The 13,982-nt window shown below is 60.0% G+C and overlaps 1 protein-coding gene across 6 annotated transcripts in view; it reads left to right on the top strand.

The window, feature by feature from the left end:
• The window catches only part of MYRF (myelin regulatory factor), a 67,024-nt gene that overhangs the window by 20,745 nt on the left and 32,297 nt on the right, over window positions 1-13,982 (top strand). Inside the window, exons 1-4 of one of the 6 annotated variants that reach the window (XM_062000582.1) lie at window positions 5,842-5,914; window positions 6,002-6,089; window positions 6,833-7,135; window positions 11,526-11,587. In XM_062000582.1, coding sequence (XP_061856566.1) covers window positions 5,863-5,914; window positions 6,002-6,089; window positions 6,833-7,135; window positions 11,526-11,587 — 505 coding nt within the window. In that variant the 5' untranslated portion in view covers window positions 5,842-5,862. Of the gene's footprint in view, window positions 1-5,841; window positions 5,915-6,001; window positions 6,090-6,832; window positions 7,136-11,525; window positions 11,588-11,918; window positions 12,015-13,982 lie in introns of those variants that run through there. The other 5 variants (XM_062000580.1, XM_062000578.1, XM_062000579.1 and 2 more) reach the window with 5 other exon arrangements.

Below are 13,982 nucleotides of genomic sequence, written 5' to 3'. Positions count from 1 at the left end.
CAGCAGCCAACACACCCAGGCTGAGGGATAAACAGGGGAGGAAGCAGAAGGGGCTGCTGAGCTGCTCAGGGCCACGGGAATGTGCCGAGGTGGCAGCTGGGTCTGCTGATTGCACAACCCCTCACACACAGCCACGGGCCCTGCACCTCTGGGGCTCTGCACCTCTGGGGCTCTGCATCCCTGGGTCCCTGTACCCCTGGATCCCTGGGTCCCTGGATCCCTGTACCCCTGGATCCCTGGGTCCCTGCATCCCTGGGTTCCTGCATCCCTGGATCCCTGCACCTCTGGAGCTCTGCATCCCTGGGTTCCTGCATCCCTGGGTTCCTGCATCCCTGGGTTCCTGCATCCCTGGGATCCCTGCACCACTGGATCCCTGCACCACTGGATCCCTGCATCCCTGGATCCCTGCATCCCTGGATCCCTGCACCACTGGGTCCCTGCACCACTGGGTCCCTGCACCACTGGGTCCCTGCATCTCTGGGTTCCTCTATCTCGGGGTCCCTGCATCTCTGGGACCCTGCACCTCTGAGCTCTGCATCTCTGGGTCCCTGCACCTCTGTGTCCCTGAACCTCACTGTGGCACTGGCCACCCCAGCAATGCCTGGTGGGTCTCTGTTTGTCCTGCTTGCCTGTGTATCCTCCCCAGCACCTGGGTTCCTGCTGGAGAGGCACTGGGAGAGGGAACACTGCACCTTGCCACGTGGGACCATCAGCCAGGAGCTGCTGGGGTCTCCTGGTCCCGTTCCACCCACAATCAGCAGGGTGCTCTGTGCCTCAGTTTCCCCAGGAGCACTTTACCCTCACATTCTTCCTGTAGGGGAGGGCACCAAGCAGGGGGATGTCCCAAAAGCTTTGGACCCTCCAGCCTGGCCTGTGTGTAGGTCAAGGACTTCAAAGCCTTCTCTTCCAGCCTTCTCCCTTCCCAGGCAGCTCAGCAGCCTTCTTCCAAAGCCCTGGCACCAGAGCCACTTGCAGCCAGGCTGGGAGTGAGGCAGGAGGCTTGTTTGCCCCAGTGCCACTGGAGCTCTGCTTGTCCCCTCTGCCCCAGGGGAGCGTTCTGGGGCAGCAGCTGGGCTTTCAGAGCAGCCCACGGTGGGGACCATCGCTTGTACCTGTCTGTTTTGGCAAGCAGGCAGGGCTGAGGTTGGCAGGGGATGGAAACAAATGGGAGGGAGGTCTCCAAGGCCCATGGCTGTGGCTTTGCCATCCTCTTCTCAGCAGCTTCCCCAGCACTGGGGGCTGAGCACGCTGCTCCCCTTGCAGCCCTTGCCCCTGCAAACCCACCACGGAGCCTCACCCAGGGGAACGTGGCTTTGGTGGCTCTGACCTTGGCACAGCCTCCTCTCTTCCTCCTCATCCCTGCTGTCCCCACAGCCCCCTGGCTGATGTTGCCCAGCCCCTGGCTAGAGGTTGAGCTCATTGTCATCTCCAGCTTGCCACATCTGGTTCTTGTTAGCCCATCCCAGGGTGAAGTTCTTCAGCTCTCCCCCTTTCCTCCCACCCCCAGGGTGACCCAGGCAGGATCAGGGGTGATTAGAAGACAGGCAACAGAGCAAGAATAGGTGGGGGAGGGCCTGTTATAAATAGAAATACCATAAACTTCTCAAGGCTCTCACTCCAGGTACATTCTGGGTTTAATCTCTCCGACGGCTGGGGCCAGACCCCGCTCTTAACCCTTCGCAGCCCCCTGTCTGTGCGCCCTGGGACGTGGCACAGCACCCCAAAACAGACCAGGGGGCAAGTTGTTGGGGGCTGAGGGGATGTCCCCAGCAGGGCCAGGCCTAGGGGATGTCCCCAGGAGGAGCTGGCAGGGCTGAGGCCGTGGGAGGAGGCGGCTGGCTGCGTGATGCTGTTGGGAGCTTTGGGGAAGGCAGAGCAGAGCAGTCCAAACATTGGGATTCCTGACATTCCCCCACGGCCTGGGGGGCCTCTGCTGGCCTGGCTCTGCTCACCAGGAGGGGCTTCCATGGCTTCTCCTTCTTCAGGCAAAGTTTCTTCCCCTGGGGGTGTCGTTTTGTGAGGGGAGGGGGCGGGAAGCGGAGCCAAGGGGGGACTTGGGGTGACAGCGCAGAGGGACAAGAGGAGGGGAAGAGCAGGGGTGAGCTACAGCTACAGCCTGATTCCCTCCTGCTGCTTTGCAGGCTTCAGGAAGGTCACACAAACCTCCCTGTTCTAAGTGGGACCTGCTCTAAGTGGGACCTGCTGCAGCAGGAGGGTTGGACAGGATGAGCCCTAAAGCTGATGGAGGGGCTCCTCTCTGCAAGCTGCCAGAGACAGCAAGCCCTGCAGAGGCAGGGCTGTGTGCATGGGCTCAGGGGGTGCTCTGGGAAAGCTGCTTCTCTTCCCTCTGCACCTTTCACCTCAGCTCTGCAGGATGCATTGCAATTTCTCTGCTGCTGCCCTGACAGCTCTGGATCAGCTCCTGGGAGCCTTCTCCTTCTTCTCCTTCTCCTTCTCCTTCTCCTTCTCCTTCTCCTTCTCCTTCTCCTTCTCCTTCTCCTTCTCCTTCTCCTTCTCCTTCTCCTTCTCCTTCTCCTTCTCCTTCTCCTTCTCCTTCTCCTTCTCCTTCTCCTTCTCCTTCTCCTTCTCCTTCTCCTTCTCCCTCTCCTCTCCTCTCCTCTCCTCTCCTCTCCTCTCCTCTCCTCTCCTCTCCCTCTCCTCTCCTCAGGCATCCACAGATGCCCTAGGAGCAGCATTCTGAGAGGAGTGCCCATGCCTGGCACGGGCTCAGTGTGCCAGAGGTGGCTCAATGGCTTGGCCCTGCTGCCCCCCTGCCCTGGGCTGCTGCTCCCAGCGTGCAGACTGCACCCAGGAGCTGCTCTGCAGGGCCACGCTCTTGGGGCACCTCTCCTGGCTCAGTGCTCTGGGATGAGAGGCAGAAATCATCCTGCTGAGCTTGGGGGTCAGCAAAGGCGTTGTGGGGGTGCCCAGGGCTCCTGCTTGCCCCTTGGAGCAGAGGCAGGGGATGCAGTGTGGGATTGCTGCTGCTCTTCCCCCAGCACGGGGCGGCTCGGAGCATCCCCAGCTCCTCTGTCTCCTGCCAGGACGAGATGCTGGGAGCCTGTCTGGTGGCTGTTGAGCTTCCCAGGGTCCCTCCTCGGTGGCTTCCTGCTCCCTCCTAATCCCCACTTTGGAGAGGGGGGCAGGGAGCGTTGTTAGTGTGCTCAGGAGCTCGTGACTCTGCAGCGTTGGCTCCTCATTAATCACCTAAGCTGGCTTTTGCTAAGAGCCCTGCCCGTGGGCCAGAGGGACATTCCTTGTGCAGCTTTGCCAGCCAGCCCCTTGCTGCCCTGACATCCTTCCACCTGTGCCTCTGTCCCCAAGCAGGGGAAAGCCCTTTCTCTTCTGGTGGGCAGCCCCTTCCCATGGCACATGCAGAGCCAGACCCAGGCCAGGGCTCTTATCACCCCTCAGCCCTTGCGTCACGCCGCGCTTATCTCGCCTGGGTCTCGGCTCAGGGCTCCTCAAGGTGACTTTTAAGACAAGGGAGCAGAGGAAATAGCAAAGCCCAGCACTCTGCAGTCTATGGAGGACCTCTTGGCCTTTCCAGGCAGGTCCTGGGCTCCTGTTGTACCATGGAGAAGCTGTGGTTGGGAAGCACGCTGGGCTCAGGCTCCTGCAGAGCTTCAGTAGCTTTGGCAGGAAAGGGCAGCCAGATCGGTAAAGTGCCTTTTGGTTTTGCTTCTTTGAGGCTGGGTCCCCACCCTGGGGCTTGGGATGAAGACAAGACAGCTTTTTTTTGGGGGGGGGGGGTGTTGACATACCATGAGAGCTCTGGTTGCGTGGCCAAGAGCGAGGTGGCAGAGACGGGGCAGGAGGGTTGCAGCTGGTGTGGAGGGGTGATGAGTGGCTGCATGCAGCATGTGGAGAAGTGTTGGGCAGGGGACTTGGCAGGAGGTCCCCAGGGATGAGCAGGGAGGTGGCATTTGCCATTGCTGAGCTCTTGCAGTCAGCCCTAAGTGGAAGCAGGATGATGCCGTGGTCGCTGCCATGTCACAGGAGGGGATGTGGCTGCTGCACAGGGCTCTCACCTGTGCTGACCTGGGCTCTGCAACTCTATAAGCGAGGTGTTGGCATAGCTCAGGGCCTCATAAGCTCTGCCTGCTCTGCCCTCTGCTCACTGGGATGAGAAGAGCACTGTCCCATGTCTGTGCTCCAGATGCACCGGCTCGTTGCAAGAGCTTGCGTGGGAAAGCATCACCAGAAAGACACTGAGGTGGACAGCAGGGCTGGGGAAGGGGCTGGGGCACAAGGCTGATGGGGAGCAGATGAGAGAGCTGGGATGATTCGGTCTGGAGGAGGCTGAAGGGAGCCAGCAGCACTCTCTGACACTCCCTGACAGGAGGCTGCAGCGAGCTGGGGGTCAGTGATGATCAGTAATGAGTGACAGAGCAAGGGGAAAGGGGCTGCAGCTGCCCCAGGGGAGGCTGAGGCTGGAGCTGAGGCTGAGCTGTTCCCCTGAGAGGGGTGTCAGCCCCTGTGCCAGGCTGCCCAGGGAGCTGGGGCAGTGCCCAGCCCTGCAGGGACCCCAAAGCCCTGGAGCTGAGGTGCTGAGGGCTCTGGCTCAGTGCTGGGCTGGACAATGTGAGAGCAGGGCTGAGGCTCCAGGAGCTTTCCCAACCCAAATGACTTGTCCCCAGGTGCACAGAGGTGTCCCACAAGCAAAGGGCTGCCCAGCTTTCTCCCTGCAGCCACAGAGCTGCCTCCATCCCTGCACACAGCCTGTCCTCTTGGCAGGATTCCTGCCTGGATTTGTTTCTGCCGATTTGCTGGTCTTGGTATGAAAGGGATTTGCAGAGGGGGGAGCTGCCATTGGCCCAGGGTGGGCTGCACCAACCCCCCCAGCCCTCTGTGCTCCAGCAGCTGACCTTTCCCCAGCACACAGGCCATGGGGGGGAGCTGAGGGTCAGGGTCTTCTCCTGGGCAGGGGCTGTGGTGCTTCAGGAAGGGCCCTTATCAGAGCCTGGGGAGCTGGGGGGGAGCTGGAGGGGGGAGCTGGGTCTTCTCTTCCACTTTCTTGGCAGTGTCTTTGGCACCAAGGGCTGGCACCGACCCCAGAGGGCTGCAGACTCCCACTTCAGAGACACAGATAAAGAAAGCACTTTCTGTCAACAAACCCAGCCCCAGCTTCCCCAGGAGAGAGGAGGAGGAGGAGTCCTGAGGGAGGAAGGAGAGGGAAGTCCACCCTGGAGGAGAGGGAGAGGAGAGGAGAGGAGAGGAGAGGGAGAGGAGAGGAGAGGGAGAGGAGAGGAGAGGAGAGGAGAGGAGAGGAGAGGAGAGGAGAGGAGAGGAGAGGAGAGGAGAGGAGAGGAGAGGAGAGGAGAGGGAGAAGGAGGAGAAGGAGAAGGAGGAGGAGGAGGAGGAGGAGAAGGAGAAGGAGAGGAGAAGGAGAAGGCTCCCAGGAGCTGATCCAGAGCTGTCATGGCAGCAGCAGAGAAATTGCAATGCATCCTGCAGAGTTGAGGTGCAAGCTGCAGAGGGAAGGGAAGCAGCTTTCCCAGAGCACCCCCTGAGCCCATGCACACAGCCCTGCCTCTGCAGGGCTTGCTGTCTCTGGCAGCTTGCAAAGAGGAGCCCCTCCATCAGCCCTGACCAGGAGCAATGGCTCCTGTAGCTTGGCTGCCAAAGCTGCTGCCACGTCAGCGCCGAGTGGGTGGTGGTTGGGCAAGACCTGGCTCTCCTGCTCCTGTCTTGCATAGCTCAGGCCTGACCCCACGAGCTCCCTTCTCCCCCAGGTCCTGAGCCTGGCCCCAGGAAGCCTCTGGGTCCCCCAGCCAGAGCATGGCTTGCAGATTGCTGTGGACCAGCAGCACCTCCCTGGCTCATCCCACACGCTCCATCCCTCCCTGCTTCTGCACTGGGATGCAGGTGGGGCGTGGGCAGATGGAGCTGAAGGGGCTGTTGATCTTCTCAGGTCAGTTTGTTGACTCTGCAAAGGTGTGGTGATGAGCATTTGGTGTGCTTCTCGTGGCTCAGGCTTCCACCTCCTCTCCCCTGGCAGGCCACGACATTAATGGAGCTCTGGAACCATCTAACATCGACACCAGCATCCTGGAGGAGTACATCAGCAAGGAGGACTCCCCAGACATGTAAGTGCTTGCTTTGCTCTGCAGCAGGAGCAGTGCTCACAGCTGCTTTCTGGACATCTTGAGCAACTTCCAGGCTGATGATCCAAGGAATGGTGTGGAAATCACTGTGCACTCTGCCTGCCCCTCTGTCCTTCCTGGGGCTGGGCTGCTCTGCTCTTTGCTCCCTCACTCATTTCCAGCCCTTCCTTCTGTCTTTTCCTGGCTCTTTGCCTTTGAACTTGCCCAATCTCTTCTCTCTCCTCTTTCCCCTCCTGAGGGGCACCACGAAAGACCTCTCCTGAATCTGAGCAATGGCAAAAGCAAGCCCTGGGAGCTCAGAGGGACAGGTTAAATGCCCAGGGCCAGGGGGTCTAAGGGAAGGGTGTCCCAGCGTGTGCCAGCCCTGGCAGGGAGGTGGGGAGCAGTGAGGTGATCTGGGCCCCAGGCTGGGGTCTTTGGGGCTGAGGGGCTTTGCCCTGGGCTGTTCTGGAGGCTGAAGCCTGCAGAGCAGCTCCTGCTGTCTTCACAAAGCTCTGAGGTTGGTGCCCTGGGCCTTTGCAGCCCCTCAGGTGGGTTTTGCCCTCTGGGGCTGGCATCAGCCTCCCCCAGCCCAGGGCAGCTGACCTGCCTCCCTGCACCCTCCTGCTGCCTGCTTTGCCATTGCCTGGGTGCTGCCAGCCTGGGGAAGGGAGGGGAGGGCAACAAGGACCATCGAGCTGTCCCTCTGCTGAGCTTGTCCCCCCTTTTCTCTCTGCCTCTCTCAGCTGTTTCCCTGACATCCCTGCTTCAGGCAGCTACTCACACCCCCAGCCCTCCAGCTCCAGCAGTGCCAGCGCTGCCATCGCCACCAACCCCAGCAGCTCCCTGCACCTCCCTCCCCCTGGCAGCCACGGCCCCATCCGACATGGGCCTCTCCTGCCCAGCCCTTGTGGACCTGCCTACAGCGCTCACCTCAACTGCAACAACAACAATGGCATGGTGGTGCCCAAGGGCTACCTGGGCAGCCACTGCCTGAGCAACGTGGTCCCTCCAATCAAATCAGAGCCCAAGGCCTCCTATGCACCTGGGTAAGTGGGGTTGGGGTGGCACAACAAGGGCAAGGTGGGGGGAAAGTGCTGCCTCAGGCTGCTGGGAGCTGGAGGAGCTTGTCCCTCGGTGCCTGAGCTGCTGGCTGTGCCAGGCTCTGTTCAGCCCTGGCTTTGCAGAGGGCTGGTTTCCACGAGTGGAGGTCCTGAAGTTGTGGGAGAGGCTGCTTGGTCCCTGCCTTGTGTGTGTGCGCTGAGGTAGAGAGGATCAGGGCCATCCTCCACCTCTGCAGGTGGTGGCAGAGCCATGAGCTCTGGGTGACCATGGGGGCTGACAGCCTACAAGCATGGGATGGGAGAACCAGGTGGCTCCTGAGCTGGACTTGTGCTCCTTGGCAAGGAGCTCTGGGTGCAGACCTGGTGAAGGGGAAGAAGATCACCAGGTTCTGGTGTTGCTGATGGAATCAACTGGACAAGGAGTCCTTGGAGGAGAAAAGATGTGATTCCTGGGAGTGACCTTGACATTTGCCATCTGGAGTGGCCAAGGAGACCAGCAGGGAACACTGTGGCAGGCCTGGCACACTGAGAGGCCATGGCCCCACAATGGGCTGTGGGGCAGGAGTTGGTATCTCTAAAGCTTTACTGCCAGGAGGCCAAAGGGAAGGACACGTGTGGTCTCATCCTCACACACCTCTCTGCTCCGTGTTGGTCTCCCCCAGTCCCAGGGGAGTGAAAGAAGGAGATGATCTGAAGCTGGCCAGGTGGAAACCAAAGTGTGCAAGTCAAGTTGGCAACACCCCTGCCATGGGGAGCTGTGCCATGGTCCTGCCATGAGGATCTGTGCCATGGTCATGCCATGAGGAGCTTTGTCATGCTCCTACCATGAGGAGCACATGTGCCATGGTCATGCCATGAGGATCTGTGCCATGGTCATGCCATGAGGATCTGTGCCATGGTCATGCCATGAGGAGCTTTGTCATGGTCCTACCATGAGGAGCACATGTGCCATGGTCCTACCATGAGGATCTGTGCCATGGTCATACCATGAGGAGCCTTGTCATGGTCCTACCATGAGGAGAACATGTGCCATGGTCCTACCACAAGGATCTGTGCCATGGTCATGCCATGAGGAGCTTTGTCATGCTCCTGCCATGAGGAGCACATGTGCCATGGTCCTACCATGAGGATCTGTGCCATGGTTCTACCACAAGGATCTGTGCCATGAGGAGCTTTGTCATGCTCCTGCCATGAGGAGCACATGTGCCATGGTCCTACCATGAGGATCTGTGCCATGGTTCTACCACAAGGATCTGTGCCATGAGGAGCTTTGTCATGATCCTGCCATGAGGAGCACATGTGCCATGGTCCTACCATGAGGATCTCTGCCATGGTTCTACCACAAGGATCTCTGCCATGGTTCTACCACAAGGATCTGTGCCATGGCCATACCAGGAGGAGCTTTGTCATGATCCTGCATGAGGATCTGTGCCATGGTCCTACTACAAGGATCTATGCCATGGTCATACCATGAGGAGCACATGTGCCATGGTCATACCATGAGGATCTCTGCCATGGTCCTACCACGAGGAGCTTTGTCATGGTCCTACCACAAGGATCTGTGCCATGGTCCTACCATGAGGAGCTTGTGCCCTGCTCCAGCCTGGCTGTGGAGCCCAGCTGGTGAGTGGCCCTGATGCACTCTCTGCACAGCCCATCTCTTTGCCTGCTCCAGTGGAGATGGTGTGTGTAAGGGACAGGGAGGCTGGGATGGCCCCAGGGCTGCTCATCTCTGGCTTTTCCCCCCCTCCCTCGTGCCCTCTAGTGTTACCAGCAGGCACAACCTGGTGACTCCCAGCTTCAGGAGCCTCCAGCACACCAAGCCCATGGTGCAGCTGCATTGGGGTGACTTTGGATCTTCCACCAAGAGACAAGCTAAACCAAACTTGCCCTTCTTTTATCCCCACACCAAAGGCTTTTTCCCTTGCAGTGTCCCCACATGCAGCTTAGGGGGAACCATGCCCAAAGGCATGATGTGATGCCTTGTCACATCCCTTCTTGCCCTGTGTCTGGTGCTCTGCAGGCTGGGGGAGGCCATGGGTAAGGATCAGAGCTTGCTGTTAGAGGTGGAGGCCTTGGGTTGGATGGAGATGAACTGGGTCAGCTCTGATGGCACCATTTCTTCAGCATCCCACAAAGACCCTTTCCCCATGGTGGTGGGTTTTGCGTGGAGGAGGAATGTCTCAGGTGCTGGGGACCAGCCAACCCTTCCCCTTGGTCTGGGCACATCCCATGACAACTCTGCAGTGCTCCAAGGCCTTTTCCAGCCTCCAGGATGGTCCTGGGTCCTTCCTGGCCAAAACTTGGCTTGCCAAGGCACAGATCCTGAGAAGCTCATGGGAAATGGAGTGTGAAGCCATGGCCAGAGTGACAAGGAGCCTGGAAATCAAGGTGGTTGGAGATGCTCCAGACCAAGCATGGGAAGGGAGTGCTGGAGAGCTGCAAGCAGTGAGGGTGGAGGTGAGGGAAGTGTGCTCTATGGGTTTACCCCACCTTATCCCTCTCCAGTTGCTGTGTTCCACTTACCCTGGGGAACCCATTTGTAGGGTTCTGGTGCAGGAAGGTCCTGGTGGGTGTCCTGGTTTGCTGCTGTGGCTGTGGGTGCCCTGAGGAGCAGGGTTGGAGGTGTGTGAGTGGCTGTTCTGCACCTTTCCCCCCTGCAGCCCTAAGGGCCTCCTTTGCTTTTGGACCCAGCTTTGCCCCCAGAAGCACTTGGGCTCTGCTGGGATTATTTTCCAGCCACAAAGCTGCTGGTGTGAGGGAAGGGAATGCAAAAGGGTCCCCACTGCAGATGGGGTGAGGAAGGGAAATGGGGAAAGGAGGAGGCAAACTGCTGTGCTTGTCTCAGGAGGAGGCTTGGGAGGTGCTGGAACCTGCTGGAGCTGTGTGTCTCCAGCTATGGAGGGGTTATAAACACAGCCAACACCTCTCCCTGCACAGAGCATGCTGCAAAGGCCATGGTGAAGCAAACACTCCTGGAGAGGACAGGCCAGGGGTGCTGCAGGCAGCACAGCCACCACCTCCCTGCCCATCTCTGCTGCAGCTTTGCCTTGCATGGCTGTGGCTCAGTCTGCCTGGGGGAGCAGGACCTCGGCTTCTCCCGTGCTCCTGAGCTCCAGGATGCTGCTAGAGAAGAGCCAGTGTCTGAGGGGGGGAAGTCCTTGTGCACCAGAGTGGTGGGAATCATCCCCTGGCTTGCAGATCCACATCCCCAGCTGCTGCTGCCCTGGCTGTGTGTCGAGGAGGGACTGCAAAAGGAAAAGCTGCTTCAAATCAGCTTCCAGGGAGATGCTTTGGAGCTAAAGGGACCATCTGCCTGCAGTCTGTGCTGCCCTGAGGTGAAATAAGGAAGGAATTGTAGGATCACAGAGTCATTTGGATTGCAAAAGCCCTTGGAGCTGCTGGAACCCACCCTCTGCCCAGCCCAGCACTGAGCCTCAGCACCTCAGCTCCTTTGGGGTCCCTGCAGGGCTGGGCACTGCCCCAGCTCCCTGGGCAGCCTGGCACAGGGGCTGACACCCCTCTCAGGGGAACAGCTCAGCCTCAGCTCCAGTGATGCCCCTCCCCAGCACCCTCGTGCTCCAGCCCCTTCCCCAGCTGCAGCCCCTCAGTGTCCCTGTGGCAGTGAGTGAGGGGCCCAGCACTGATCCCAGCCCTGGAGCTGCAGCCTCCCCAGGGCCCAGCACAGGGGACAATCCCTGCCCTGCTCCTGCTGCCACCCCACTGCTGAGCCCAGCCAGGCTGCCACTGCCCTTCTTGGCCACAGCTGTGTGCTCTGGCTGGTCCCCTGCAGTGCATCCCCCACACACACTGAGCTGTGTCAGTCCTCAGCCAGGGGTGTGCTGGAGAAGGCAGCTGGGAGCTCCCTCTTCTGTTGGGTTGCATGTTGAAATCAGGGCCCAATCCTGCCCCTGGTGCTGGAGCAGAGGCAGGGAGGTGCAGCCAGCAGCTGTGGTGGTGCCCAGCTTCATGCAGGTCACAAGGCAGGATCCATCCCGTGGTTTTCCCAGCCTGTTGCTTTGTGCATCAGATGGCAGCTCCCAGCCCAGCTCCCCACAGCCTCCCATTTACCCACCTCTGCTCTGAGCAGTGGCTCCATGGCTGTTTGCCTTCTTTTAGCTGGAGATGCCCCTGGCAGCTCAGCACATTGTCCCTCCCTGCTCCTGAGCTGCAGGGGAGCTCTGAGGAGAGAGGTGAGGGGCTGGCAGTGACAGTCCGAGCTCAGGGTGATGGGGATAAGGGTGATGGGCATCTCCAGCCAGGGTTCTGTGGTTCAGACTGGAGCTGCTGGTTGTGCTGTGGTTCAGACTGGAGCTGCTGGTTGTGCTGGGAGCTGCTTTCTCATGACCTTCCCTCCTCTTTCCCTGTTGTGCAGCACTTTACCTGACTCTCCCCCGGACTCTGGATCTGAAGCCTACTCCCCTCAGCAGGTCAATGGTGAGTGAGAGAGAGCAGAGAGGGCTGTGGAGGGAGGGAGAGAGGGAGGGAGGGGGGAAAAGCTTCAGAACCCAAGCCCCAGCCCCAACATCCTCCCCCTCTGTGTTCTGGGAAGGTGGTTGGCTCTCCAGCCTTTATCAGGAGGGAGAAAACAGGCGGCTGCAGGACGTGGGGACATTATCAGTTAGTAAATATCCCTCCACTTTCACCTATTGTTCTGCTGCTGGGCTCTGCCTGAGGTGGTGTGTGGGGGGGGAAAAGGCAGCCAGAGAGGGAACGGGAGAGGAGGCAAGGTGGGGATCCACTTGGTCCCCAAGGCTGGGGCAGGGGGGGATGTGGAGCCTGGGGAGCCAGAGGCACAGAGCAGGAGCTCGTCCCTGACATGGAGCCTGGCCCAGGGACACAGACATGGACCTGCCGCTCAGCAGTAAGTTCCTTCCCAGCCCTTCACTCCCCTCCACTGGGGTCAGCACCCAGGGGGGCTCCTGCTTCCCCCCCACACCCTGCAAAGGGCAGAGAGAGCTGGGGATCCCCCTCTCCTCTGCAGCCCAGCTCTCCTGGGGCAGCCACCCAGCGTCACTTGGTCGCTCTGCTGACCTCCAGTGCTGTTTGCTGGGAGCAAGCCCTGGGTGGGGAAGGAAGGGAGGTTGCTCCTGGTGGCCCCTTCCCCAGCAGCAGCAGCAGCAGCAGCCTCTTCCCCAGGCTCCAGCCTGGTCCCCAGTGCCTGCCCTCGCTGGGTTCTTTTGCCTCTGATGGGAGAGGTCAAGAGTTCTGTTTATCTTGTTGCAAAAAAAAAATCCCTGGAATTCCTCCTGGCCCTTCCTTAAGCACAACAAAGAGGCCAGGTTGCTCCCCATGGGGAGAGCTGCTGGGCAGCAGCTGTGCCTGGGAGCAGGGGGAGCCCTGGGCAGCACCCACCAGCTTCCCCATCCTCCTGAGGGAAGGAGCAGAACCTTGCACCTGGTTTGTTCCCCTGGAGCGTGGGCAGAGCCAGCAGCCCCCTGTCCCCAGCCTGCCTGGAAGCCTGGGGAGGTTGTGATGTGCTGTGGGGAAGGTGCAGTGTGTGCTGTGGAGGGTGTGTGCAGGGCCACTGCTGCCGTGGCTCGTCCCTTGAGAGCTGCTCAAGGTGTCCCAGCTGGTAGGTGAGCCAGCAGCAGCAGGGCTGAGGGTGCTCAGGGTCAGGCTGTTTGCTGGAGGTGCTGGGAAGGAGCCATCCCCTGCAGGGTTTCTCAGTGTGGGGGGCTGTGAGGCTCCTCTCTCAGCACAGGAGTGGCCTCAGAGAGCTGTTCTGAAGCTGTGTCCATCAGCTGAGCTGAGCAGTGCTGATGCCCCCAGCCCCTTGCTGCTCTTGAGCCTTGTCAGTCTTTGCTCCAGGCCCCACAGAAGGAAGCTGAGTGCTTGGCAGGATGGGGCAGGGGGGGTTGTATCTGCTGCCATCACCACCTGGCTGCAAAGCAGAGGCAGGGACACCACCTCTCAGCCCTGACCGTTGCCTGAAAGCAAAGCTGCTCTCCAGTCCTCATCTGCAGACCCTGAGGATGGAGAGCACCCCTCCTCCCTGGGGGAGCTTGGCTTGGCTGGCCCAAGGCAGCCCCAGCTGGCCCAGGAGCATGGGCAGAGGAGTCCAGGTCCATGGGAGCTGCCAAAGGGCACTGCTTGCTCCTGGCAGGTAGCACAGAAGCCTTTGGAGGGGGCAGAAGGGGTGGGAGCAGCCCTGCCCTGGTGACCTTCAGCAGGAGGACTCAGTGTAATACACCTCCCTTGTCCAGAGCTTGCAGTGGGAGGAGTTTTCTGACTCCTGGCCAAGTGCTTTAGCACCCAAGTCCCTGTAGCCCAGTGGCTGGCCCAGGGCTGCTCAGTGGCACCCACAGGTACCTTCCCCCTCCGTGTCCCCATGGTCTGGAACATGCTTGGCCAGTCCCTGGATGTCTTTTTCTCCCTCCTGCAGTTTGCTGGTGGTGGCAAAGAACCTTTGCCTTGCACTTCAAACACCTGCAAAGCCCCCATCCCTTCCTACCCCTTTGGTTTCTCTCACCCCAGGGGCCAGCCCCTCGTTCCTGCAGGGGCCTCGTGGGGACTCCTGAAGGTGCAGGCTGATGCAGAGGCTGAGGAAGGGGATGAGCTTTGTCAGTGCCTCACAGGGGATGTGCATCACTGGGGCATCAGCACCTGGCAAAGCCTCTCAGCTCGTGACCAGACCCAGCTCAGCACAGATCCCACGGGCTGGATGCTGGGGGTGGGTGGTGGGGGGGTCTCAGGAGGGTGATGTGAGCTCAGCTGCTCTTTTTGCTGTTGTTTGCAGGACCCTGGTGTCCACCTCCTCAGCCAGCACAGGCTTTTAGAGCAGTGCTGAGGTCTGCTTTAATGGCAGGGATGGATTCCCATGCAGGACAAA

The sequence above is a fragment of the Colius striatus genome, chromosome 7 (genome assembly GCF_028858725.1).
Source record: "Colius striatus isolate bColStr4 chromosome 7, bColStr4.1.hap1, whole genome shotgun sequence".
Taxonomy (NCBI): domain Eukaryota; kingdom Metazoa; phylum Chordata; class Aves; order Coliiformes; family Coliidae; genus Colius; species Colius striatus.
Note: the sequence above shows the minus strand (reverse complement) of the source record. Positions and strands in the feature narration are given on the sequence as shown.